The sequence below is a fragment of the Cygnus olor genome, chromosome 1 (genome assembly GCF_009769625.2).
Source record: "Cygnus olor isolate bCygOlo1 chromosome 1, bCygOlo1.pri.v2, whole genome shotgun sequence".
Lineage (NCBI taxonomy): Eukaryota > Metazoa > Chordata > Aves > Anseriformes > Anatidae > Cygnus > Cygnus olor.
In genome coordinates, this window is record NC_049169.1 from 2,420,653 (window position 1) to 2,447,389 (window position 26,737).

General features: G+C 46.9%; 1 protein-coding gene across 6 annotated transcripts in view; it reads right to left on the reverse strand.

The window, feature by feature from the left end:
- Positions 1-14,478, reverse strand: part of EXOC4 (exocyst complex component 4) — a 382,143-nt gene extending 367,665 nt beyond the window's left edge. For all 6 annotated transcript variants that reach the window (XM_040546059.1, XM_040546040.1, XM_040546051.1 and 3 more), the window contains exon 1: positions 14,354-14,478. In XM_040546059.1, coding sequence (XP_040401993.1) covers positions 14,354-14,439 — 86 coding nt within the window. In that variant the 5' untranslated portion in view covers positions 14,440-14,478. The remainder of the gene's footprint in view (positions 1-14,353) is intronic.
- Between the last annotated feature and the right edge of the window lie 12,259 nt (positions 14,479-26,737).

Genomic DNA, 26,737 nt, shown 5'->3' on the forward strand with positions numbered 1-26,737 from the left:
CCAGGCTGTGATCCTAACCTGCGAGGGTGCTGCCGGAGTGGAACTCGATGGAAGATTCAGGCTCCATCAGCTGCCACGTTCCAGGATTTCCAGCTGGCTCCGTCGGACCGCAGCACCTGGGAAATCTGCCCAGAATTAACACCTGTACTGGGAACCTCCTGTCTCCTTTGATTACCTGCTTTGGGAAAATATTGTGGAAGGAAGCACCACCAAAAATACCCTCCTCATCACTTTGACCAGAAAATTTACCTGCATCCGGGGCCCTTTCCTTCTTTCTGGTTTATGAAAGGGACCACTTATTATGCCTGAAGGGATACATAACTCCACACTAAGCACGTAAATTAAACCTAACGGTTCTCTGCGCTCACGTGAGCTTGCCCTCGATACCTGCAGATGATTTTTTCATAAATAGAATAAAATACAAACCATAACCCAAAGCTAAAAGGAGAAGAGCACCAGAGACTGCTTTTTCATTTACAGTACTGAAAGTCCGTGAAGTTTCAGAAACGTTAAGGTTTTGGTTTTAGGACTTGGTTATTTCCTGTCATTACAAGCATCTAGATTAACGGCTGGGGAACAGAAAAGCAGCACACGTGTGATCCACCCCGTGATCGTGTACTCAAGAACCATCAAAGAGCACGCAGGGAAAAGCGAAGGACACATTTTTTAGGATACGAACAGCAATATATAAATAAGCTGAAATAAAGCTGGTTTGAGCCACAATGTCAGAAACAAGCGTGCCATAAAACTGAAAATGCTTCCTCTTGTTTTTTTTTTTTTTAAATCGTATTACACTTTTCCCAGGTAACAACTTACGTTTTTGTCCACCGTGGCTGCAAGATACAAATTTCCGCAGCATTTTTTCGAGGAGCACGACTGCTTTCAACCGCCTACAGCCACCAGCAAGACCTTTCTGCTCATGTTCTTCTCAAGTTCCTACATCAATCTGCTGAGCCTTCGTTTTACCTACTTCAACCAAAACTACCTCACACCCCCTTCTCTCTACTCCAGTAATTCATTACCGTGCATTTTTCTCCTTAAAAGCCACAACGTTGAATCCTTGAAGCCTAGCAGCACCTCTAACTACAGAAAGGCACCGTGTCACTTTGAATCTGAGAAATTACTCTGTGCACCTGAATTTCCTGAGCCCCTTGGTACGGGAGCCATTTCTTTTTCTTGCTCTGCACAGCAAAGAGCAAAGCGAGGAATACTTAATATTGTTGAGATTATACAGGTTCCTGCTAACGCTGCAAAAAAAGTAAGCCGAGGGCATCTTTGCTTGTTTCAGTTCGATTAAAATGTGTGGTAAGGAAGAAGAAAAGTCAACACGCTGTTTGCCAAATAGAAAGGATCAAAATTGTTTGGGAAGGGAACTCTGCAGAAAGAACTTTGAAGGGGGAATTACAAAACAGGACGGGATTATGAAACAGTGATAAATATACATTAGCTTTTCAGAACTCCTTGAAAAGCAAAAGCTTTCAAACCATGTCACGAACAGAAGAAACGCCAGCCTAGATACCGAGTACGTACAGGTTATGAACTCGGCGAGGATCTCCAGAAGGGTTCCCTCATCACTTGTTTTTTCATTTCCATTTTTCTAAATGAGAATCCGCCTCTCCTGTAAAATACCTGCAATTTGTACTTGGCAGCTGGATGGCTGCATATGCCTGTCTCATTAGCAAGAGCTCAACAGGATTAGAATAATTCCAACTGGATGTTCGTCTGCTAAGAGCCATTTTTATGCTACGGTAAAACAGAAATTCATTGAGCCAAATCTCATTGACTTTTGATTTTACATAGTTAAAATACAGATTACACAAATGCAAAATGCTTAATTCACTGGAGTCGCTTCCACCTACGGAAGAGAGGATAGAGGAGAAGATCAGACACAATCCCAAAGACGTTTTATCATGGGATGTACAACACGTTTCCTACAAGAAAGAAGCGAACCTTGCTACTTCCCCCGAGGTCACTGAATTTACACTGGAATTAGATTAATAAAAAAAATCCATTGGGACTATTCATTTCAGCGGAATTTGATCTTCATATCACAAGCATTTTTCATCTCTGCTTTCCAGCATCCAACTCAAATAACCAGAGCAGGTGGAAAGGCTTCCAGAGGAGTCCTGACACACCGCCACTCGGCGAGACGCCTGAAGCTTTACGCTGCTTGCTGCAGCAGCTCCGCATCAGACGGGAACATCTCCTTTCCAACGGTAAATACAGAAGAAAACGCATTCGCACTGATCAGATGCGATTGCCAGCTCCACCGTTTGTACGAGAGACTGGACCGTTCCGGAAAGCTGAACGCAGGAACCCCGCAGCTCCAGAAGAGCCCTGCTCCTTCCTCGGCACCGCGGATGAAGGAACAAGTGTCTCCGACACGCTGGGACCACGAGGACCCGCAGTACGTTTGAACCCACCTTTTACCTGTTGCTTCCAGCAATGCAACAGACTGCAGTCATCAAAAGCTGGACGGCAGTCCAGAAGGCTGGCAGGCAGGGTTTCTGACCTAGGTACGCTCCCCAGAACCACTCCGCGTGGTGCTTACCAGCAGTTGCAAAGCCCACTTGGTTCATTAGAACTGTTTTTTTCCTCCAGCAACTTCAAAGTTTCTGCTTTTTCACCCCGAGCTAGAAAATGAAATCCTTTTGCTACTAAAACACTAAAGAGCTTTGAGAAAGACACTCATTCTTGCGATGCAGAAAATACTACAGTCTATAATCTTATTTACAGTGGTTAAGTATATACCATGCTTCGAAAACACACCATATTAAGCAGGGATAAAAGAGACCTCCTTTAAGAGCAACGTAATTAGCCCGGCCCCAGCGGCACACACTAGCACCAGACGCCTCCACCCAAAGCACAACAAGTTATTCTCACGCTGCAGACTTCGTGCTGGCTATTTCTTCGTGCTTTTTAAAGACATACCCGAGCCGTGCAGGTGCGTGGGCTGCACAACTTCCACGCTATCTCACCTCTTCTGTAAGTCTCCTACAGCGCGATGCGTCAATTTGAGGAGGAAGGAGAAGAAGAAGGGGCTTGCAAACTTCCCAACATTCAAACCCTGCGAGAAACTCGACGCAGCTTTACGATGTAAAAGCCCAGAAAATAAGCCAGTTTCTTCCCAAGCTAATAAATCCCTTGTGTTGCTGTGAAATGAAAGAGCACGAGGTTTGCTAAGCTCTCCAGCAGCAGCAGCAGCAAACAAACGGGGCTGTCCTACACGTCGCGGGGCCCAACAGGTACCTACAGGAGGACAGAAACACTACGGAGACGATGAGCTACAGAACTATGAAACAATTCACCTCCCTTATTTCTGAGCTGCAAATACCTCATTTTTGAGCTCCAGCCCCAAAGCAGGGGTGCACACCACGGCTCCCAGCACCCCAGCGAGCACACTGCACACAAACGAGTGTTTATTTTGTGAAACACCCGTGTTCCCCCACCGTGCACGGCTTCTCTGCGCCGAACTACTCCAAAATAAGCCTCGATGTGAATGAAATGGACGCGGAAACATGTACAGCAAGTACTGAAATACTTCAGATCGCTGCTCGCCTTCCTTTCGACGGGATACACGACCAGTTAGTGCACTCCAACAGCACTGAACTTCATATTCCTGCTTGACAACGAAGATTTACTTTCAGCTTACATCCCCACATGTGAGTGAGCGAGCCTCATTCTGAAGCGTGAGGCAATCATCTGTGCTCTGTTACCCCCTATTTTACTCTACAGAGACCACTAAAACAGGTCAGTGAGAGATATCCCCAAATTCCTCACCTCCAAACGCCCAAGCCCCTTGCTTCGGCACAAGCTCTTCATCTTCTGAGCCCAAATTCAGGGGGTGATCCACCCACCCTTGCTGCAGCTTCCTCTGCTAGAGCGTTTTTTTTCCTTAAATCCCGTATTTAGCCATCCCCCTATTTTGCACCGCTGCAAACAGAAGTTCACGTTAACCTTTCAGACCACTCATTCGCAGGCCCAGGCAGCAATCTCAAAGTTACAGCTCCAGCAGCAATCAGATCTGGGACTCCACAAGAATTTCTGTTTACACTGACCAGTCTCCTGTTCCCCTACAAGCTCTGCATTACCAGGAGCTTTGCTCTGCTTTCTGGGGGGGGGGGGAATTTCTTTTGCCAGCCCACTGCCAGCTTCCTACCTGCCCAGTAAAACACTGGCAGAATTAGATTAAGCGTCAATTTTAGGAGCAAACTGTTAATGCTAATGAATAACAACTGCTTCATTCCTGCAAACTTGCTTTCTCTGATGCCTCCAGCTAGGCTGGGTGGACGAACTGCCTGCCTATTTTACCCACCCTAAAGCCAGCCCTGTTAAGTATGATTACTGCTAAGCTACGGACAGGAAACTGAGTCTTAAGCATCAATTTCTTGGCTGGGGAATTTGTTCCACAGGAAGATCATTGTAGTAACTGTATGGGGGCATTACGCTTCTCTAGTTGGCTTTCTTTTTTATTAAATGAAAGCGGAAGGACAGATGCTGGGTGTGCAAGCACGCGCTGCAGAGCATTAATGAAAAGCTGGCACCTGCAACACGCCGGGCAGCTCTTGTGGGGAGCTCCGAGGTTTATTTAAGAGGAGAGAACAGCTCGGTCCCTGCAGCTGCTGACCGCTGCTGCAGGTTTTCAGTATCTGGGCATCCCTGTAGAGCCCCCTCTTCCTGTGCCCCCCGAAATCGGATGAGACACACGCAAACGTTTGGATTAAAAGATGGAAAGAGTACCGCGCGATGCACAGGTACGGTCTGGAGATCTGGGAGCAATCTCCCATCACGTCTGGATCAAGTTTCTTTAAAAGTGCAATTCACTTGCCTTCACTCAGCGCTGCTTATTCACACGAAAACACTCATTAAAGACGGTGGGAAACACCGCCGAGAAAGGCGAGCAGAACAAATTTAAATACTTCTCACCTGATCGAGAAAATGAACATTTTAGCGAAGCGTAATTGAACGGAGTGCCGCATCACCCGGGGGGGGAGCAAACAAAGCTCCAACTTTAACAGCAACCCCCAGTAAATTTTCTGCCACCTGTTTCTGTACGGCTCCGTGCTGGATCTCATGCCTTGGTAAGCCTTCCACTTCCTCGCCTTCAAACACTTTTGAAGCCACGATGACACAGAGAGCTTGGGGTATCATCTGCACGCAACCCGGCTCGGCTCAGAGCTTGTCCTGGCGAAAGGCTCCGCTCAGAAGCGTGCCCAGCGTACCTGGGCCCTTCGCTTCGTCACCTTCTTCTCCAGCGAAAACAAAGCCAGGAACTGTTCAACACAAGAAGCCTCTGAGGTGCGTGCTGCAGCCCTGGGCAAAATCCCGAGTTGAAGGGATGCAGCGTGGGCCATCCCTTCCAAAGGAACTGGGCGAGGCTTTCAGTGTTTGACAGCTTGGGTAAGTTACTTGGGACAATAATTCTCTCTGCACATCTTAGAAATTTGCAGATAAAGAGCGGTAGGTGCCACGTACCAGTAATACACAAACCCTCCTGAATATGTTTAACCATAGACACCTGCATCATTCTGGACGATGAAATGAATCGTACGGCGCTGAGATCATCGAAACACCCTTCAGGAAGGAAATATAGAGCAAGGGATTTATTTATTTTTTTCTTTTTACACCATACCAAGGACCTAAAAACACAAATCAGAACACAATAAGCCTCGATAACATGCTGGGACAAAAGAAAAAAAAATCGAAACACGGCCTTCACCAACACGATTTTTGACCAACAAAGCACTTCTGGAGTTAAACGAGGGAAGCAGTTGCTAGAAGCAACAAATAATCATTTCAGCAGAGCGCTGTGGATGTCTAGGAAGACCAGTCTCCTCTCTGCAGGAAATGGCTGCAGCGTGCCAAGGAGACTTCACTATTAAAAGGAAAAAAAAAAAAGGAGAGTAGAAAGAAGCCCATTAGAATCTAGTTACTTCTCACAAGGCGTCTCTTGCTGATGACCGTGGCCACAAACCAATTACAGCATTTGCTTTATTACTGTGGTTTAAGCCACTGGGCTCGTTACCAGACAGTTACATTCACTAACACCTGCAGGCCAGCCCCACCGAGGCACCGAGCAGCCCCACAGACCGACAGCCCGGGCTCTTTGCGGGAGGAAATCCGACAGACAGCGAACAACAGCAGGTGAGTAAGAGATAAGAGGTCAGGATGAGCTGGAAAGGGGGAAAAAAACCCCAAGATGAGAGCTGTCCAGCAGATGCAGTGGTAACTAGACCCTTCTCAGGCAATGTCAAGCTGTAAATTATCAGGGGATTGAGGCAGCAGCAGGCTCGCAGTGCAGGTTGTTGGGAGGATCAAGCACTGGCTTCGCAGACGTGTGGAAGACGCACACAAGTGCCCTGCAAGAAGGACTTGAGGGTAGAATGCACTAATTTGTTCCTACCTCCTCCTCGCCCAGAACACAGCTAGCTGTAGTAGGGAGCAGAACACGGCAGAGGGGTCTGATGGTGATAATTTCAAGGACCATTCCTTGAATTTCAAGGGATTATTTCCAGGATAATCTCCTGACGATGCCAAGCAACACTGAAGACCAAACATGCCTTTTGAAGATGCCACCATGAAACTCCCTGTAAACTCTGAGCGAATCAGAATAAAACACGTGAGGAAACACAACAAAATCCGGTCCGTTCTGAAAATCCGTTCCCCCTTGTTTTTATGGGCGTACAGAACAGAAAAACAAAAATCCTGCATGGGGAAAGAGCCCAGCAGGGCGTTCCCCTCCTGCCTGCCGTGCCACAGCCCGCGGGCCGCCCCGCGACACCCCCCACGTGGCTGTATTTCTACAGGGCACGACGAAAACAGGTTGTATGGCACCCCGGGACGAGCACGACCGTCCAGCAGCCCGCTGCCTGCGCCGCTCTGCACATTTCCAGACGCTCATTAAACCAGAAGCACTTATTTGAATTTTATAATTGAAAACTGTTGTCTTAAAAGACGAGTCCCAAGTGGGGCGATCTACAGCTTCCAGCACTATTTAACCTCAAAACACACAACCTGATAAGACGTGTTTGTTGCGAAACCCCTGCAGAGGCGCTGCAAAAAGTTGTTTCACTACGAAACAAGAACCAGCCTGGCATGCTCTGGGAAGGAGAAAAAAAATCCAAAAGGTATTTAAGAATTCAACTCTGTAGCAACACGCTAAACGCTTTCCCGTCGTTTTCACAGGTAAGTTGACTGCTCCTAAGAAATTCTGGATTTGAAGAAGGGAATCAAAGCGTTCAGAAGATTTAAAAAAAAATTCCCTTCAAGACACAAATGAGGTGCTGGAAAGAAGGTAGCCAAAAATCGTACCGTGCAGGTCAACAGGTATGGAAAATGGGCTATTGTTGTAAATTGGCTACAAAATTATAACGGATCTTTCCCTTAGAAAAAAATTAAAAGTGAGACCCAGAGGCCAGCACAGTCCAAGCGCAGTGCTGGGTGGGTTTCCAGCCTCCACACACAGATCCCTGTCGTGCAAACAGAGAAGGAGCTCGCTCCTTCGCTGCGAGGCAACGCAGAGCTGAGCCTCTTCAAAAGGCTGGTAAACACAGAAAGCAAACAGAGCATTATAAAACATATTCCTCCTCTACTTACATCCTATTAATCTTTCATGCTGCTTACACAGTTGGTTAGAGCATTTTCGACAGAAATTGATCATCTTTTATCAGCGAGGACTTGCGTGTTTACGCGCCAGAGCTGCGGCGCAAAGGCTGAGCGGCTGCAGCCCCCTAAATAAATATCATCAGGACTTTCTTTATTTTGCTAAATTAACCAGCCTTTAATCAAATTTCCCCAGGCCAGTGCAAACAATGCGGGTATAGTTAGTGATCAGCTGATTTCTGGAGAACGAAAAAAAAAAAAAGGCAAAGGGGGAAAAAAGACCGCAGACACTTGGGATGACAACTCGAAGAGAAGTCACACACTTTCACGTCTCCAGCAGCGGTACCTTAATACAAAAATGTTTCCCACCCAGGCAAAACCCTACCAGCACCACCTGCGCACCATTTCCCACCTTGGAGAGGTGACGCAGGCAGCCACAAAATCCAGTTACGCTGCCAGGGATGAGCTGAGTGACGCAGCTACTGCTCCGCTGGGAGCGCAGGTACTAATTTCCTACCTTTTACTGCAACTGCCCTACGACCCCAAAATTCAGCACCGCTGTCAGGTGAATCACCAGCTCCCGGGAGAAAAAACAAGTCCTAAGCACCAGCGTGGTCAAATCTGCAGGAGTACAAGCTGTACAACGCTGTCTCGACCTGGAGGACGAAGAGGTGAGTGTTTCCGAGCTGCTAGCCTCCCCGTGCCACGAATCTGTCCTTGCGACCACCCGGCAGCGGAAGGGCAGCCCCGCACCCATCAGCAAATGGATGGCTTCGGAAATTTCATCTTTAACTTGGAGGTTTCAGTACCGCCCTGGAAGGAAGGGTTGTCGGAGGCGATGTCTTCGAAAGAGGAGAAGCCACAGGACTCGCAACCGTTTATTAACGAAACCACCCATTCCTGCTTCCCTGTTTTTTATGGGCAGGCTCAGCCCCAGCTCTGCACGGGGCGGTCCCTAAAGCTAAAACACAGCCTGCAAGGCCACGCACCTTGAGCTTCCCATGGCACGGCCACACCTGCATACGCTGGGCACCCCAACCTGCTGTTAAACATAACCAAAACGTATTAAACATAACCAAGCAGCTGCGCCCAGCCCCACATTTCCCACGCGCACACTGCACGCAAGCGTCCCAAGACCACTCCAGGAAAATTTATCGTTTAGGACCACATTCTGCCACACGCAATTTGTTCCCAGTGCGTTTCTGAGCTACTTATCTTGTAGAACTACCGCTTTCATAACGTTGGAAAACACTATTAGCAATAAAAGCGGTTTTAAGAGACCGTTACCGTCCACACAGATCGGAATAACTTGGCTTTATTTCTCGTAGCAGCTATTTCCCAGCCGTACGAGCGAGGGCATCAGCTGTACATCCATCTTTCCCACTCTACATCACAAACTGGGATATCGCTTCTATTGCCTTCGACGGAACGAGGAGATCAAACGCCAGGTCATTAGGAGGAAGCCATTTAACGAAGCTCACTGTAAATGTAATGAAAATAACGGCCAGAAACCACTAAAAGGGAAAAGAAGAATTTCGCCTGTGAAAAAATAAAATATGTTCAAGGGTTTCGCCTGCAATTTCAACTCCTGCAGACATGAAGGTAGGAAACGCGCTACGTCTTGCCTCACTTTTACTTCTCCTTGACATCTGTCACGCGTGTTTGCCTGCGTGAACGCTTCGCTAAAAGATTTCAATGAGGTCTTACGGAGTCACTGCGAAAGTTTGTTTTCTCCCAATTAAAGCAGCTATTAAAGGCCAGCTTTAAAAAAAAGAGCAATTGGAAGGAGAAACGCCTAGCAATAAATAAGAGGCAGACATTCACCAATTAAAAGCCTGACAAGATCTTTCAGAAAAAAACCTAGCGTTCGCTAAATGCCAGGTTGCTTGTTTCAAGACTACAAAAGCTGCTTCAAGCAGCTCCGAACAAAACAAAAGGTTAAGAAAAATCAATATACATACACGCGTTTGTCCTCGGAGAGATTAATACACATTTCCCCTCGGTTGTCCTCGAGCAGACGAACGGAATTTCCTCCATTCTTTGCACTGCTTTTTCAAAAGGCAGCGTGAAAGCCCACGTGATGAGCACCGCACCGAAAGCTCCTGGTCTCCCTTTTGGTCTTACGAAGGAGCTTTTTCTTCAGGAATCCGAAGCAACAACTCACACTCGAAGGAACCGGTGCTGTTTGGCAGAGGGTACGCCGAGGCGCCAGCGCTGTGCTTTACACCCAGGAGGAGCAGAGGGATGGGACCTGCAAAGCCCCCAGACCCACCGTGCTCCCTTGAAGCCACAAATCCAGGAGCTGCATCTTACCCTAGCACCTGTCGGGCAGTTTGCAGCCACACGAGGACAAGAGCAAATTGAAAATATTCTCTTTTAAGGGCACAGGGAGAAGACCAAGGCTGCCCAAGCCGCAGCAGAGGTGGGGATTTTATTAGCATGCTTGTCAAACATTTATTAGGCTTCCCAAACGCTCTCTGCTTCTCAAAGACTTACTGTTAAGAACACAGCCACACTGCAAAACCCGCTTCTCCTTTCGGAGAAACGCGAGTTTCTCCCCCAAAACACGAGTTTGGGTGGCATCCCCGCCCACAGCAGGGGAGCTGGGTGGTCTTTAAGGTCCCTTCCAACCCAAGCCGTTCTGTGACTCTACGAAGAGGCAAACCACGCCCAAGCACCCAGCGTAACCCCACGGCAGCCCTGCTGAGGGGCCGAGTCCCCCACCTCGCCACTCAGCCCTCCCGGCAGCTCGTGGTCTTTGGGAACAGCTCGGCCCCCTCCTGGGGCAGCGCCGGACATCGCTCCCTCCTGACAGCAGCCCTGCAGGAGGGCAGATATGGCACCACCACCCCCCTATAAAACATCCCACCCGTGGGCTGCAAGACAGGTTTTCTGGCCGCAAGCCGTCCCAAATCGCTCTCTCCGTTCTTGGTAGTAACTGGAGAACCAAGGTGCACTCGGTCAGTACAGGAATCCTCCAGGAAACAGCTCCCGGAGAACAAACGCGTTCCCGGCACAACAGGAAAAGCTGACGCTTCACAGGGAGAGACAAGGGCCTGGCAGCGGGACGGTTCTTCCTGCGGCACCCTCCTCCATCCCACACGTATCCGCGCTCAGAGCAGCTGAAAAGCAGCATCGCAGAGACCAGGAACGACCCCGAGCTCCCACACTGCACAGAGACACGGTTTAGGGACCGTTACTGTAGGCTCGGGGGACGTCAGAAACTTCCTCAGGCTCCTTTTGAAAACCGCACGGCCGCTTGGTGCGACAGAGCAACCCCCAGCGCTGCCACGAGACACCCTCTGCTACACGGACTCGGACGCAGTTGACTTTCCCGAAGCAGCAGCTCTCATTTCAGACCAGAGCCTGCAAAAAAAAGAGCACTTCTCACTTGATTTCAGTGCTGCCGTAACACAGTAGAGCTTTGTCAAGGATCTGGTCCTAAATACTCCCGCTGAAAAGGAGACTGGTTCTGCCCCTAGGAAGCCCAGGGTCCCTAAATCTGGCACCAGAGGAAAGTAAATTCATCAATCTCTTGCAGTAGAGAGCTCCTTAGCTTGAGTAAAGGTAAAAATACATCCCTTCATTAATAAAATCATTTCTATTTATAGAACACCTACCTGCACGTTTCAAAGCATTTTCCAGACAAACACAGACTCGATATTGCTGACCTAAGCGGTGTTTCTTCCCGAAAAACACAGCCAGCTCTGCTACAATCAAAGTAGAAGATGGCGACGCTTGAAGAAGCCCCTCTGGTTTTGCTTGTTTGCAGCAGAAGAACGCAGGCAAAGTTTTGCTGCTCTTCACGCACAGCTTCCTTCCATGGGCCTTCCGCACAGCCACGAGGAGAAATAAAAGCAGCCTTGTAAACAAGCAGGGAAACGCAAGCGTAAAGCTCTGAGGGCTGGCGGGAGAATCCGTGCAACGTGTTTGGAAATAAAGCTATCAAGGAAAGAAAACTTCGCTACATTTCAAACCAACGGCGGGCTGTCAAAATCCGTAACATCCTGCTGAAGCTGAATGAAGTGGTAAGAAAGGGAAAGGTTTAAGTTTGTTTGCAACGGTATTTTACGAGCATACAAGACAGCAAAAAAAAACCGTCACCTGTTGCTCAGCGGGTTCATCCTCACCCAAGTTACTACAAAAAAAACAACAAACAGAAGAAAGTGGCTTGAATTCCTTTCCGTGCCGCCTGCTTTTTGTACTTGGCTAACCCTAAGCAAGGGGAACATTCCCACAACGCTTCCTCCTGCCTCTGCAATCAGTTCTACTTCCAGGCTTGCGTGCTCTGGCCCAGCACGATACCCAAAGCAAGTTCTAATTCAATTTTGGAGGTTTAGTTATCACCCTGGTCTGTTGAACAATTTTAATTTCACGAAGTCGATAACCTCAAGGTTGCACCCGAACGCCGGACGTGAGCTACCTCAGCTACCGGTGCCTGCGAGCCAAAGATTACTAGACAAACGTGATTTCTGTTTTGGTGAACACAGTAACGTAAGCTCACCCTCATCTTAGATCATAAATGAAATAACAAGTTAAGATTTATTAAAATCGAGACCTAGGTGAAAAGGCAGCCCTTGTAACTCTTCAGTTTCCGTCGGGAATTATAGAAAACACGACGAAAAAAAAAGGACGACTACTGGAGGAAATGCTGCAACAAGGCATTTACATTATTCGTTCTTCCACTACCCACAAATAACCTTAATTTACAGAAAATACAGTAATCTATCTACAGCTTACCACATTTATCTCCCCCGACTATTCAAACTTGAGGTTGACAAAGAAATAACAAGCACACAGCACTTCAAATCCACGCTATCTACCCTTGGCCAAACGCAACGTGCAAGTGCACACTAAGAGCTCAGCATCCAGGTAAGAAGCCCGACTTCTGCCAGTTCTCACAACTATTCACATTTTTATTATGCAAGCATTCCTTGGGAAACTCATAAACAAGCGCACCCATGAGAGTACGTAGGCCTGAATATAAAATTTTAATAGCCACATACTTGGGTATTCAACACTTGTTATGCAAAAAAAATCAGAAGTTACCAAAGCACACTGCTACGACCGGCGTATCCCGCGTTTACACCGTGTCGTAACAGCGCGCACATCCACCTGCAGAAAAGTTGGCCTCGCGTGTACACGCAGCTCCAGCCTAAACAAATCTGTTTTTCCTAACCGGTTTTCTTACAAAACTAACGAGCTAGAGACAGGCCTGGCTGTGCCAGGCAGCTCCTTTCATTCATTTTCCAGCGCGATGCTTTGTTACCTATTACCACGCGCTTCCAAGGCTGCGGCGGTGACCCTGGGAAGGCAAAGCAGTCGTGTGAACCTCCCGCTTTTTTCCCCTGCCATCTACCTCAGGTTCTGCAAGATCTGAAAGACCGGTTTTGAGAAATAATGAAACGGGGATTTTGGCCTAAACACCATGGTTCACACAATACTTTTAAATTAGATCATAAAATGTGCTGGGTACAGAATTATTACCACTCTAACTTCTCCAAAGTAGTAGAAAAACTACAGTTTCTAGCAGTTTCTGGTAAAGAAGTGAAGTTTGAAAGCTCATTACAATGCACAGTAACAGATCAGTACGATTGCTTGCTGCTTACACCCAATTTGAAGCGTGTAAGACCACCGTTTAAAAGCTTCAGTGGGAAATCAGCCGCCAACTCACTGGTTGTAAGCAGCCCAAAAATGATTTATATGCAGCTGAAAAAGGAACAGAGGGAAACTAACATACTGCCAGGTCCGTGCTTGGATCCCAGTATATCACAGAACCATCCTCCAGCATAGGAGAAGAGGAATAAGGGCAGACAGAAATCAATAGCCAACACAGGACTAGACACAACTGCCTTCTTTGCAGCCCCTGCAAGGCAGTGAGACTTGTTGGGGTGGTGTTTTTTCCACTATCGCATCCTAAAACAGGACGGTGTCTCCACAAAGGACTTCCTAGTCCTTTGACTTCTCCAACCAGCCCTATTTTACCGAGTGCTGCTCTGTGTTTGTGGATGAGGGTCAACTACAGACTCTACAGCAGTAGGGAAATATTGCCCTGACCCTCCCAGTAGGACACAAAGCTGGGGCTTGCTGTAGTCTTGCTCCAGCGACCCCAGGATGCTGTAGAGCAAGGTGGCAATGGGAGGTGAACGATAGCATGGTTTGGGTTGGATGGGGCCTGAAAGGTGATTCAGGTCCAATCCCTTGCCATGGGGGTTGGAACTTTCCACCAGATGAGGGTACCCAAAGCCCCATCCAGCCTGGCCTTGGGCACTGCCAGGGATGGGGCAGCCACAGCTCCTCTGGGCAGCCTGGGCCAGGGCCTCACCACCCTCAGAGGGAAGAATTTCTTCCTTATATCCAATCTAAATCTCCCCTTTTAGTTTAAAGCCATTCCCCCTTGTCCTATCCCCACACCCCCCGACACAGAGTCCCTCCCCAGCTCTCCTGCAGCCCCTTCAGGCCCTGGCAGCCTGCTGGGAGCTCTCCCCGGAGCCTTCTCTTCTCCAGGCTGAGCACCCCCAGCTCCCTCAGCCTGGCCCCACAGCAGAGCGGCTCCATCCCCTCAGCATCCCCGTGGCCTCCTCCGGCCTCGCTCTGCCACGTCCCCGTCCTGGTGCTGGGGCCCGGAGCTGAACGCAGGCCCCAGGTGGGGTCTCAGGAGCAGAAGGGGACAATCCCCTCCGTCAGCAGCGGCACCTCAGGCCCCACACGCGGCCCCGGGAGCCGGGCGGGCGGGCCGGGCCGCCCCTACCTGATGACGGAGATGAGCAGCCCCGAGGGGTCCTTGCTCCTGCTCATCGCGCTCCGGTAGCGCCCCGCCGACTCGCCCGCCGCCATCTTGCTCCCCCCTCAAGCAGCGGGCAACCACCCCTGCTAGCGCGGCGCAGCCAATGAGAGGAGAGCGGGGCGGGAGGACGCGGGACTGTGAGCCAATAGAAAGCGGGGAGGGCGATTAAAGCTGCTATGCGTCGTGCGGGGAGAGCCGCGGGGTGTTCTGGGAGTTGTAGTTTTTGTGGGCGTGGCTCCGGCCTGGTTCACCCTCAGGTGGCATGGGCGGGGCGGGCCAGTGCCTCCCTGACCTCGTCCTCGTCTACTCGTTCCCCGTTGTTCTCATTAAAACTTCATTTCCGCCCTAATTCCCTCCTGAATGCAACGATATTCCTCTTTTTAACGTTTTTTTTGTTGAAACAGCTCTGAAGGCTTGCAAAATAAATGACACCTCTCAGAAATTGCCCCGAACTGTGGGCAGGCAGCACGGGGGCTTTGAAACGCTGTTAAAATCCATTAACCGGTCAGGAGATCATCAAAACGGTTGACAGATGTATCCACAAAAAGCACAACACCCAAAAGTCTTTTTATTTTTCCTGAAAATTACATAAAACGGGGTCATAAAGGGCCACATCCACCCTTGCCCCGCTGACAGGAGCCCGGCAGTGCTCCCAATGCCCTGACATGGCGGCGTGAGGCGGCCTCAGCCTCAGCCATGCGCACTATGAGCCAAATGAGGTGGCTACACTACTACGTAGGATTGAAAATGAAAAAAATGTGTTGGCTGCTGAGGGTACAGCATCCTACTTTGGCCACAACAACCCCATGCAGCAATACAGGCTTGGGGCAGAGTGGCTAGAAAGCTGTGCAAAGGAAAAGGACCTGGGGGTGCTGGTCGATGTTCACTTTACCATGAGCCAGCAGTGTGCCCAGGTGGCCAAGAAGGCCAAGGGCATCCCGGATTGTATCAGGAATAGTGCAGCCAGCGGGACCAGGGAGGTGATCGTCCCCCTGTACTCTGCTCTGGTGAGTACACCAGTTCAGCACCTCGAGTGCTGTGTTCAGTTTGAGCCCCTCACTACCAGAAGGACATGGAGGCCCTGGAGCGTGTCCAAAGAAGGGCAATGAAGCTGGTGAAGGGCCTGGAGCACAAATCCTGTGAGGAGCGGCTGAGGGAACTGGGGATGTTTGGTCTGGAGAAGAGGAGGCTCAGGGGAGACTTCATTGCTCTCTGCAGCTACCTGAAAGGAAGGTGTGGGGAGGTGGGGGTCGGCCTCTTCTCACAGGTAACCAGTGATAGGACTAGAGGGAATGGCCTCAAGTTGAGCCAGGGGAGGTTCAGGTTGGAAATGAGGAGACATTTCTTCTCAGAAAGAGCAGTCAGGCATTGGGACGGGTTGCCCAGGGAGGTGGTGGAGTCACCGTCCCTGGGGGTGTTCAAGGAAAGGTTGGACGTGGTGCTTAGGGACATGATTTAGAGGGTGACATTGGTGATAGGGTGATGGTTGGACCAGATGATCTTGGAGGGCTTTTCCAACCCTAATGGTTCTAGGGTTCTATGAACCAGCTCGCACTACAAATACTGGCTGTGCATTACAGCCTCGCACAGGCTGATTGCAATGACATTCTCATGGGGTTACCAAAGCATCATGTAATTTAATTTCTTTAAGTCACGGTGTTTTTTAAAAACGGCTTTTCCCTGTTTTCTCCAGGCAGGCAGTGAGGTGTGGTGAGCTGAAATAGCCCAGGCAATCTTGTACTTTGCGCTGATGGGAAGCCTTCTCTGAAAGGAAACCAGACCTACGTTGCCTTCTGCATTTTCACCCTTTTGTGCAGCTGGAGCTGACAAACCAGTGTCAGTTTACAAAACAGCAGGGAATTGGCACAACTTTGACATTTACAGAAGTTTCCAGATCTTCAACATTTATTGAAGGCCAACCTCCTTGTCAGGTCTGCTTCTTTCACTATCCATAAGCTCCCTGTCTTGCCACAGCACCATCCCTCTTTAAAAACATTAAGGTGTATGCTGCTGTGTTCAGGAGTTAGAAAAAAAAAAAAAGGTTGTTTTTGTGTGTGATGTCAAAAAAGTTATCTTACAACTGCTGCCTGCCTTTCCCCATTTGGAAATGAAGGCTAAAGATATCTCCCCAATGAAGTGCTTTGAGAGTCCATGTTAAAAGCACCACTCAGGACCCTGGGTTATCATTACAGGGGCAGGAATTCCTTAGCAAATGCAGTAACAGATATCCAGGTACTAATAGTCACTAAATGTTTTCTAAACCAGGCTCACTCCATCATGTCAAACACGCTACTCCTGGTTGCTATTCTGGAGCTGTTTCTTCAGCCCAAAGCTGCACATTAATTATTTTAATTGCAGGAAAAATGCTGAAGTCTGCAGATACGTTAACGGTATCAATTTATGCAAACTGTATTTGAAATATAAGGTAATTGGAAGCATGGTATTCCTCGGGCTTATTTACAAGGGGCTATTCTTCCACAGTAGCTATTGTGGAAGAATCTTTATCTTATCAATGGTTGTATCTATTTTAATTAGCAAAATGGCAGAATAAGTTCAAGCACAGGCACTTTAATTCTGAAATAAAAGGTACTTTATTCCTGAATAACTGGTGTGTTTTCAGAGCAGAAAAATTATTCCAAAGTAAAGTGATTTTTATCTCGATAGGTAGTGCACGTGACGTGTGTTCCTTTATAGCAGTTCTGCTCCATTTCCCCTGTGCAGACAGGCTCTTAGCTCTACAATTTGCAGTCCAGCTATGCCAAAAAGCTTATCTTCGTTGATTTTCTGGGGAGGTTTGCTAATGCCTTTGCTCGAGGATGGTGATTTGAATGGCGTGAGTTTTATGCACTGGCTGGAGGGAGTTTTTTCACAAACTGCCGACTTGCCAATATTGTTTTTTTGTTAATTGGCAATTTGTATTGACTGCTCTGTACCGGCACGTCCTGGAGATTGCAGTGGGGATGAAATCAATGTGTCCTGCCTTTTCATTCCTGACAGCTACAATAATCACCTCATTTAGGAGGAACTTCATCAGGACAAACAACAACAAATCTCCCCCAGAACTGTAACCTTACTGACTTTCAGCCCTCATCTCTAATTGCCAAACCACAGCCTTGTTCCTTTTACAAGCCATTCACTACTGACTGAAGCAGAGGTATGGGTGCAAATTTATGTTTTCTTTAAACAAGAGGAAAAAAAAATCGACGCAATACGCCTGATGCAGCACATGAACACCAAGATCTCTCTTCGTTAATAATATATGATACAATGAGGATGAGGGGTTACAAGAACGGCATTTTCTCTATACACAGCTTCTGAGAAAGATCTCAACCCGAAAACCAATGGATTGGAGGTAGGGGGACAGAAATATACATTTTCTTTTCACGTTTTTTTCACAGAGCATTTTAGTACTATGAGATATATCTGGTAAAATGAGTGGTTCCTTGACTGCTCAGATAAAATGAAGTCCAAGGTGGCCAAAACTTCTAGATGATAAACTAATCAGTGTCATAATGCAGAGGGGCTCAGTAAAGAATTCCCCTGAACCACAAAGAACTGGGAAGCACAGATGGCTTCACTCCTCCTCCCTATCCTCCCATTGTAAGGAATAAAAACGAAAAGGCTAGGTGCGGAGGCGAGCACACACTCTGCCGTTTCTCATCCACTGGGCCAGTCGCCCCTAGGGACCACTGCAGTAGCAGAGAGCTATGCCAAAAGGAAACCTAAATAGGCAAAGACAGACAAATTCTTTTGCAAGTATGGTTTATTTCCTTCAGGAAGTCATTAAAATCTCCACTGGCAAAAACTCTTTTACCCACAACACATATGTCACTTTAGGGGATTGCTTTACCCCTTTCCCAAGACAGTTTTACCTGCAATCCTTTTCATAATTTATCCACTGGTATTTTCTAGGAGTCACTTATGAATTCCTAAGTCTAACAGATTTACCAGTGCTCAGCATCATTGTACACACAGGCTCCTCATCCGCAGGTTTAACATTTTTAAAAATACCACATTTACATCGTTATTTCATTTCAAACATTACTAGAAATGTCAGAGAAGGGTTCAGCTCACACCGATATCTTACAGGTGTAATTGCCTTGTCTGTAATGTGTTTATATTAGTTATAATGAAATTACCTTTGACTTGCATCAGTGTAAATGGGCGCAGAGTGAAGGCCAGAGTTTCCATCTAAGTCTGTAAGAGCAATTGTGCTTGTATAAAGCAAGCATAATTCAGTTGACGTACATCAGTCAGTTTAATAAAATATATTACCTCTTCTTGCAGAGTTTGTCACCCTGACATCAGCTGCATTACACTGAAATTGGTCCACGGTCAAAGAATTAGGCCCCAAACCCCTGCTTCTTGCAAGAGATTTAATTCTGTTTTTTCTTCTGAAGCTTTAGCAGTCTTTACAAATCTGCCTGAGTAAGAACTCAAAAAAAAAAAAAAAAAAAAAGTGCGCTGAAACAACAGGATTTGGCTCTACAGTTAGTCATTTGTCTGAACGACCTTGTTATTCCTATTTACCATTATGTAAGTCTGAGCTAAAGGTGTTTTGGGTTATTTTATTTTTTTTTTCTGTATGACAACAATCAGTGTCTCTTCCCAGCACGTAGCTGCCATCAATCTCTTCTGTCTCGGCTTGTGAATAAGAAGTAAGCAACCCATAGGGCAGGAGAAGCCATCGCCTGGCTTAATGCTGGGAATCAAGGCAGAGATATGATTCAAATGCCTCCTTATTGTTTTTTGCCTCCTGACATTTCCCAATTTGCACTGTGTACTGCTGCTGCAGGAAAAAATAGTAACTAAGATTAAGCTAAGTGGAAAAGTACTGCTGCTTTTCCAGCGTCAAAGCCACAGAACCTATGGTAATGCAGTCCCTGGAAGAAATCAGAGCAGAAGTGTGAGGTATTTCTCTTCATATGCAGGTAACACACTGTGAAAGAAGAAGATGAGCTGTTCTCCTTCTGTAAACTTAAAAAACAGATTATTGGGGTTTATTTTTTCCTCTTTATTTGATTTATCTTTACTAAGGGAATGCTGGTTTTGCAATTGTACAGCCTGTAATAATACAAAGGGACAAGACCGAACCAGACAATTTGACAGTTTGCTCATGCAGTTGGTGCCCTGTTTCAGTTTCAGACCTGGCCAGAATGAGGTGGGGACAGAAACCCTGTAATTGATCCTATGGAATAATCTTTTTTATTATTATTTTTGTGGCTTGCTTTGTTAATTGATATCATTCCCTGAGAAACAGTACATTGCAAGGTGGTAGATCAGCTTTCTTACCTAGTTATGCCTTATCACACTTAAAAATTCCTGTGAAGCTTGAGCCCCAGTACTGGCATTCACCTTCCAAAAACTTGAACATGCTCCATGGCCTTCTCAGCAAAGCACATCTATATTTCTCCATGAGAACTTTATTCAAATAGACAATTTTCTGGCAGTGACAATAAATGTAGAATGAAATCAGGTTTTCCACCATTACTGGGTATTGTAAATGCTCCAAACCTTGGCTTAGGAAGCCTAGACATGACTTACTGGTGGTGCCTTCCCTCTTACTGCTAAGACAAACCCCCCCATTTGATGTCTGGCATCCTGTGGTCCTCAGCTATCTTCCAGATTCGAAATCTTCAGCCTCCCTCTCCTTAAACTGTGAATGACAGCAGGCTGCGTGATGGCTGGTTGAAACTCAAATCGTTAAGCCTTCATTAGGAAATGGAAAACCTGAGTGTGTAAAAAATATGAAAAGCAACACGTCCCGACTCTCTCATGCTTAATTTCGCTTTTTTTTTTTTTTTTTTTTTTCCCCCATCTCCTCTTTAAGGAGTTCTTAAAGCCTACCCATGAGCCTACCCTACCACTCATTTTGACCCAGCTCCGTAAGTTCACCATGTCTGTCTGACCATCAGTCCCCACATAATGACTTTTGGATCTGTTGAGTGTCAACTCTTGCCTCAGGTGACACGTGAGCCAGGAAGTTTCTGAAAATACATGCCCAGACAGAAATGAAAGTCCCAAATTCCTCCTTACACTGAGGTGGAACTGCAGGCTTGGCTTGTCTATTCCAGCAAATTCATGTGGGATGGAGAGGTAACAAATCCCTCAACCCAAGAAAAAAACTTAGATCAGCTCTCCACCTTATTAAACTGTAGCCAGACAAGCATACAAACCCATTGGAGATAAGATTTCATAAATTCCACTGCTCACAGAAGTATTTCATCCTACTGAATACAGCTTTGGATATTTTCTGCTTTGTGTAACTAGCAGCTGCAGGCAAGAGAAACAACAAAAATTTGAACTGAAGTAAGTAAAACTCCCAATACCAGCAACACACTTGTATTTTCAAAAAAAAGCAGCACTGGTATCAATCCTTCCAAAATGAGACATCAGACATCCAATTTTGAGGCTTCCCTTGCAGAAAATGGGGCATAACTTTCAGCAGCTGAATAGTCCTTTTGGCCTCAAATTTAATTTACTATGAAGTGATATAAGAGAAGGATAATATGACAGTTGTTGTACTTCTATAGCACTTTTGACAAAGTAAATATATCACTGGCAAACATCATAATCCCCGTTTTACAGAAGAAACTCTGACCCAGTGGTACTAAAATCAAGCAAACAACAACAAGCCCCATTTACCTTACAGTCTTAAAGTTTTGCTGCCAAGGAGGAGAAGAAATCAGAACGATCTAGGCTCAGTCTGCAGTAAAACGCAGTTGAAGGGTGGCCAAGTTGAAGGATATTTCAGAGAGTCGGTGCCGCTGCAAGGGCTTTAAACAGTGCTGTGCATGGTCAAAATCTGAGTGTCCCCAGTGTTTGACCTTATCCTGAGACAAAATATCAGTGAGGAAAAGAGCTTGCTTTGGAGAGCTCCCTTAAGAGAAAAAACCTGCAGGCTTTCTGCTGTGTAATACCACCATACTCGAGCAGCAGCCTGCTCCAGCTGTGCTGCTGTGTTTTTTGGCCACATACACTCCGTGCTTCCTTCGATGGGGCCGGTCAGCTTCTGTCGGTTTTGCCACCCTGACCCATGATGCCTTCCCTCCTGCTGCTCCTGGCCTGGGACAGGGTGATGTGCCCAGGCTCAGCGCCACTGCTTTGGTGATGGAGAAGGGCTGACTTTCCCCGTGCCCAGAACATTACCACCCCACACCTCTGAATTACTCCACTTTCATGGCCAAGGGGAGCCCAGAAGCGGTCACCAACCCGAATCTCAGGCTGGACAGAACTAAAATCTTAGGCCATATCCATCCAGCAGCTCCAAAATTCAGACTGAAAACTGTTCATTAGTAACCTGTCTGCGAGATGGCAGTAGCGATACCTCCAGAATACGCGTTGTCGTGAGGTGGTGGTGGGTAGTCAGGGAGTGAGGATGCTCTGTGAGCTACAGCCACTGCAGCTTTGAAAGCACTGTGATAAAGAGCTAAATGAAGCACCAAATCTACGGGAACAGACTTAAATCAACTTTATTGTACAGCCGTGTTATGCGGGCACTGAATAAGGCTGAAGATGGATGTCTTTAATTTTTGCTGTTATTGTCAGCAAGAAGGACAAAATCAGCAAGACAGATACTTGCAGATGAACCCCACAGCTCCATCACCACTGGTGCAGGGCTTGAGACAGACGGGTTAGGACGGAAGATCGCTGCAGTTTGCAGTGTTTATTGAATGCTCTTGCAGTCACCAGAAGACCTGACAACGGATTAAGAGATGTCAGTAGAGTAGAGCCAGCCCATAACCTTACAGAAATGTGGTTCGGGTGGTCTTTGCAAAATAAGAATGATGGGTCTCTTGGAGATTTGCTTTATGATGTTGCTTGATTTAAGCAACAGGAATTTAAGCTGTCGGTACACCAGAAAAGTTCCTAGAGATGGTGGTGTAACTATGTGATTTCTGAACGATGCCGGAAGGTTTTGCAATCCCCATTTAAAGACTGGCAATGCAATATTAAATGCTCAGCTCAAAAATGGAGTGTAATCTATTGTACATCTATAAAATGAAATGTAAAGCAAAAAAATAAAAAATAAAAAATAAAAACACTTCATCATCCCTTCTTTAAACATGGTATCGGTGGGAATGGTGTTGTTTTGACAATTTCCCTTAAGGAAAGGCAAGGCCAACCACCCATGTGATAACTTTTCTTCCTATTTTTATGGCTTTGGAAAAGAAAAACATTTCAAGGAGTAGCCAGCTCCAGGGATCTGGTGAAAAATTAGGTCAGCACAACTAATAGATATCTGTCACAACAAGTGCTGAAGACTCCCATTCAGCTGCTGAAGACCATTCAGCTGCTTCTCTTGCTCTTTTGTCACCCTATCACACTACCCTCCATTCCCTATTCCTCCCCAACTCATCTCCTGCCTTTCTGTTGTGTCCTCTCTTCCTTCATCTTTATATTTTACTAATCCCATCCACTAAACACCACCGATATTTTTAGAATGATGGTGACACAATTCAGATTTACAGATCATTGGCTGCACGCTTCTGTGCTATCTCCTTTTCCTTCTCAAACTCACGTGTCTCATCTTTTAAATTATAAACTCATCAGGGCAGAGGCCACCTTGGTATAGTGGTATAGATTTATGTAGTATAATTAACTGGGGTAATAAAGTACACCTCAGTGGAGGTTGAAACGTAAATTATGGGGTTTACATTGGTTTTGCTCTTAAGGTGAGTGGCGAACACTAGGATGACCTTGTCCAACTTCTTGCGTAACTCACACCGGGCACTGCCCCACCACTCACAACGACCTGCTGGGGGTTATCTGACTTTGCCAGAAGGTCTCCAGACCTCTCAGCCGCCTTCTGCCCCTGTGCCTACTTGCACCGTGTAATCTGAGGCCGTGGGATGTGAAGGATATTGCAAACGAAACGTTGGGTTCACCCAATGGTGCTCACATTCTATATGTCACTTCCCCGGCATGCAACAACCCCTTCTGGTGTCCCAGATATTCACAGAAAATGGGGGTTATGCTACAACTGCATGAGATATAGACCTGGCTTTGGACGAACAGAGTGCAGGAGGCAAACTCTTTGCATCTCACAAGCAATGCACGTGACTTGACAGATCTGGCTATGCATCTCTCTGTGTTTTATCCACAGGTCCAGGACCTGCATGTCTTGCTGAGAGCCACAATGATGAGAAGAAGCATTTGGGCTAGGTTTGCACTCTTCTGCAGTTCCCCTTATTCCAAGCAAGATGTCCCCATGGCAAATCTGGTCTGGGAGTCCCTTCCCAACCATGCACATGGGCGTGCAGGGGGTGACACAAATCAGAGGCAGAACATGGATTCAGGCTTACGATGAGCAAAAACTTGAAAAGACCAGGACACTGAACAGCCTTTGTTGGCGTGCTTTTCTCACCGAGGTAAAAAGGAATGGGAGAAGGTATGGTATAACACATACTGACTTTCATTTTTCCAAGGGAAAAAAGCAGTAAGTGCGTAGCCTTGGGTTATGAACATCTTGATCGCTCAATCACAGTCTCAGCGACTGGCTGCAGTCATTACAAGCTCAGTAAATTTTGGAACCTTTGGAAAACTGCTGCTGCCTTTTCAGTAAGAAACCATTTGTCTGAAGTGGTTTTAGTTCAGTGAGTCCAGAAATCTCCGGGATGTAATGGCAGGAAAAACCACAGGGGTAGATATATTCCTCGGTATATTTCTGCCTTCAATACTTACAAAGACAACATTCCTTTGCTGTCGTGGAGGCAAGAAGGGGCAAGAATATCTATGACCATTTTATACCCAGCTCGAAATATAAATCAACATGCTGCAGAATGAAAACCAAATCCAGAGGATTTTCCTTTGTTTGGTTTTATTCTTTCCCTGTGCTTCCATGCCACTCCCAGGTGCTCAGCTCCCCCTGTGCTGGGAAAGAGCAGTGAATGCAGAAAACTCTCTGGGGTCTCCAGGATCACCAGGCCAGCAGCAGGGTAAGTGGGGCAGGGAGGCTGGCACACACCTGCAGCCTCTGGTGATACAGATCCTGCTCTCTCCTCTGTATGTTCTCCCTGTGTGACTTCAGGCACAAGGATGGGCTTTGGGGATGCAGGAAAAATCTCATCTTCAAAATCCTTGCAGGTACAGAGCTTAATCTCCACCAGTAACTATCCCTTGATACATGAAGTTTTCATTTTGCAACCCAGAAGCATTTTTATCCCAGCAGAGCTCCTCACCGCCCTTGCTGTCACCCAGAATGAAGGAATTTTCTGTCTCTTGCTTAAAAAAATCTCATGTTGAGTTACCCTTTACCCATCCAATGCATATATAGATGACCATATACGTTGCCTGCTGCCTGCTTGAATCGCTGTCAGAGAGAAGTGGTCTTCTGTGGTAGCACGGGTCAGAGCGCTCATCCCTGCCTTGCCTGGAGCAGTGCTTCAAACCCTTCCTCTCCTGGGGAACATCCAACTCCAGACTGAAGTCTGTAAGGGCTCAGGAGGGGGAAGGTTGCTCTCTTCACTCCCAGGCTGATGTTCTTTGAATTGTAAAACCCACCCAAGGAGCTGATTGAATGCTCGGGCTAGGAACTTAACTGAACTCCTCGGGACTGGGTGACTGAGAAGTGCACGCCTGGTCTGCGCACGTGGCAGCAGCTCTGATGCTGGGGTTGGGGAAGGGACTAATGCCACCTGCACTATTAAAGATCAGCTGGGAAAGAACACAAACATGCTTGTTATGTACCCAAGCCTTTCCTTTACAACAGCTCTTTTCTATTTGACTTTGCAATTTTTTGAAAAAATATACTTTGTTTTCTCTCTGCAGCAAAATATGCCAGGCTGACATCCCTGGTAGTGAAGATGCCGCCCTGCCTGTGCTACCTGGGAGGGCAGAAAGACAGCAGAATACACTTTTGCAAGGGTCCTCTGTCAAAACAAGCAAAATGAATGAACAAGAAAGTCAAGACCTGGCATGTAAAATTCCCATGCTCCAAACTCATGCAGGTATCAAAGAGAAAGAGAGGAAATTCAGGCCGAGAAGGAGGGGTGAGGAAAGCTTTGATTTCGGAAAGTTGCACTGGGAGGCTGACGAAGGAATGAAAGCATTGCCAGTGCACCAGGGAGCTTTGAGTTAAACACCAGGAAACGACTATCAAAATACAGACAGGTGAAATTATAACGCGACGAAACCCAAGCGCTGAATAATATTCTGCTGGGGATTGTTTTACTGTACCCCAAGGAGCAAATTTCAGATTGTCTCTGCTTGAAAATCCTTTATGCAAAGACCTTTGGCAATTTATATCTGGATTTGCCATTACAAAGCAACTTTAATCCTCGGTGACTGCAAAGCACTTCTTAGGCTTACCTTCTGCTGCCACGCGGAAACGGGCAGGAGGAGGGGACAGTTTTTTGGAATGTGTCTCGAAGGCCTGTGTTATAATGGAAACATCGATGCTGCAATCAGAGAGTGGCTGCAGACCATGTAGGCATGCCTGTAAGAGCTTTAAAAGCTATCCTGGGGACAGAGAATAGGGCAGCATCCACAATGTGAGTGCTGCAGTGCCAGCTGCAAACCCTGCCTGAGACACAGCAAAAATTGCACAGCAAAAATTGCAGTGGTTAGCACATGCAGAACCCCTGCAATTAGTGCTACTGGTGATTGGCGTTACAGGAGCTGAGCAGCTTCTTGGTTTATTTTATTTTATTTTACTTACTTTTTTATTATTTTATTTTATTTTATTTTATTTATTATTTATTTATTTATTTTCAATTCTTGACTCAGATGACCCCAAAAAATCAGCTAGCATAAAGCAGTGGGATCCTTAGCTGGAGGCCTTTGTGTGTGGAGGACAGACAGATCCACATGGGACTCTGGAGCCAGCAGCGTGGAAACCCTTGGAGAAGAGATGTGCCCCCAAAGAAAGAGCCTGGATCGGGAAGGCAGGATAATTGCTTGGCTGATTTTACAAGGAAAAGGAAGACTGCAGTTTGAGGAGAAGACCTAAGCTGGATCCTGGAAGTGGTTCATGGATTACTGCTACAGTGCTGAGGGAAGGAGCCAGCAGCCCTCCAGGAGACTTCATCCTTTGCTTTTTTAGGTGTTTGTCTCAGCTTTCCTCCCAGCAACCGGCCAAATACCAATGGGGCTGGGAAAGGTGCTCCGCGGGACAGGTGGCCACATTGCAGTGTTTTTTTTAGGATAGATTGAGTCATTTAGGAGCATGCCTGGTGCTGGTGGAGTGGCCATTGTCCTCTTCCACCTTCATCCTACCCCTTTCCAGGCCATTCAAAAAATTCCTGTTTTTTTCAGTAAGTCAGCATTGGGCGCTGAAGCAGGAGACCAAAGGTTGATAAAGTTTTAGAGCATTTTGCCCCGCTATTTGCAACACACAATTCCCAAAAT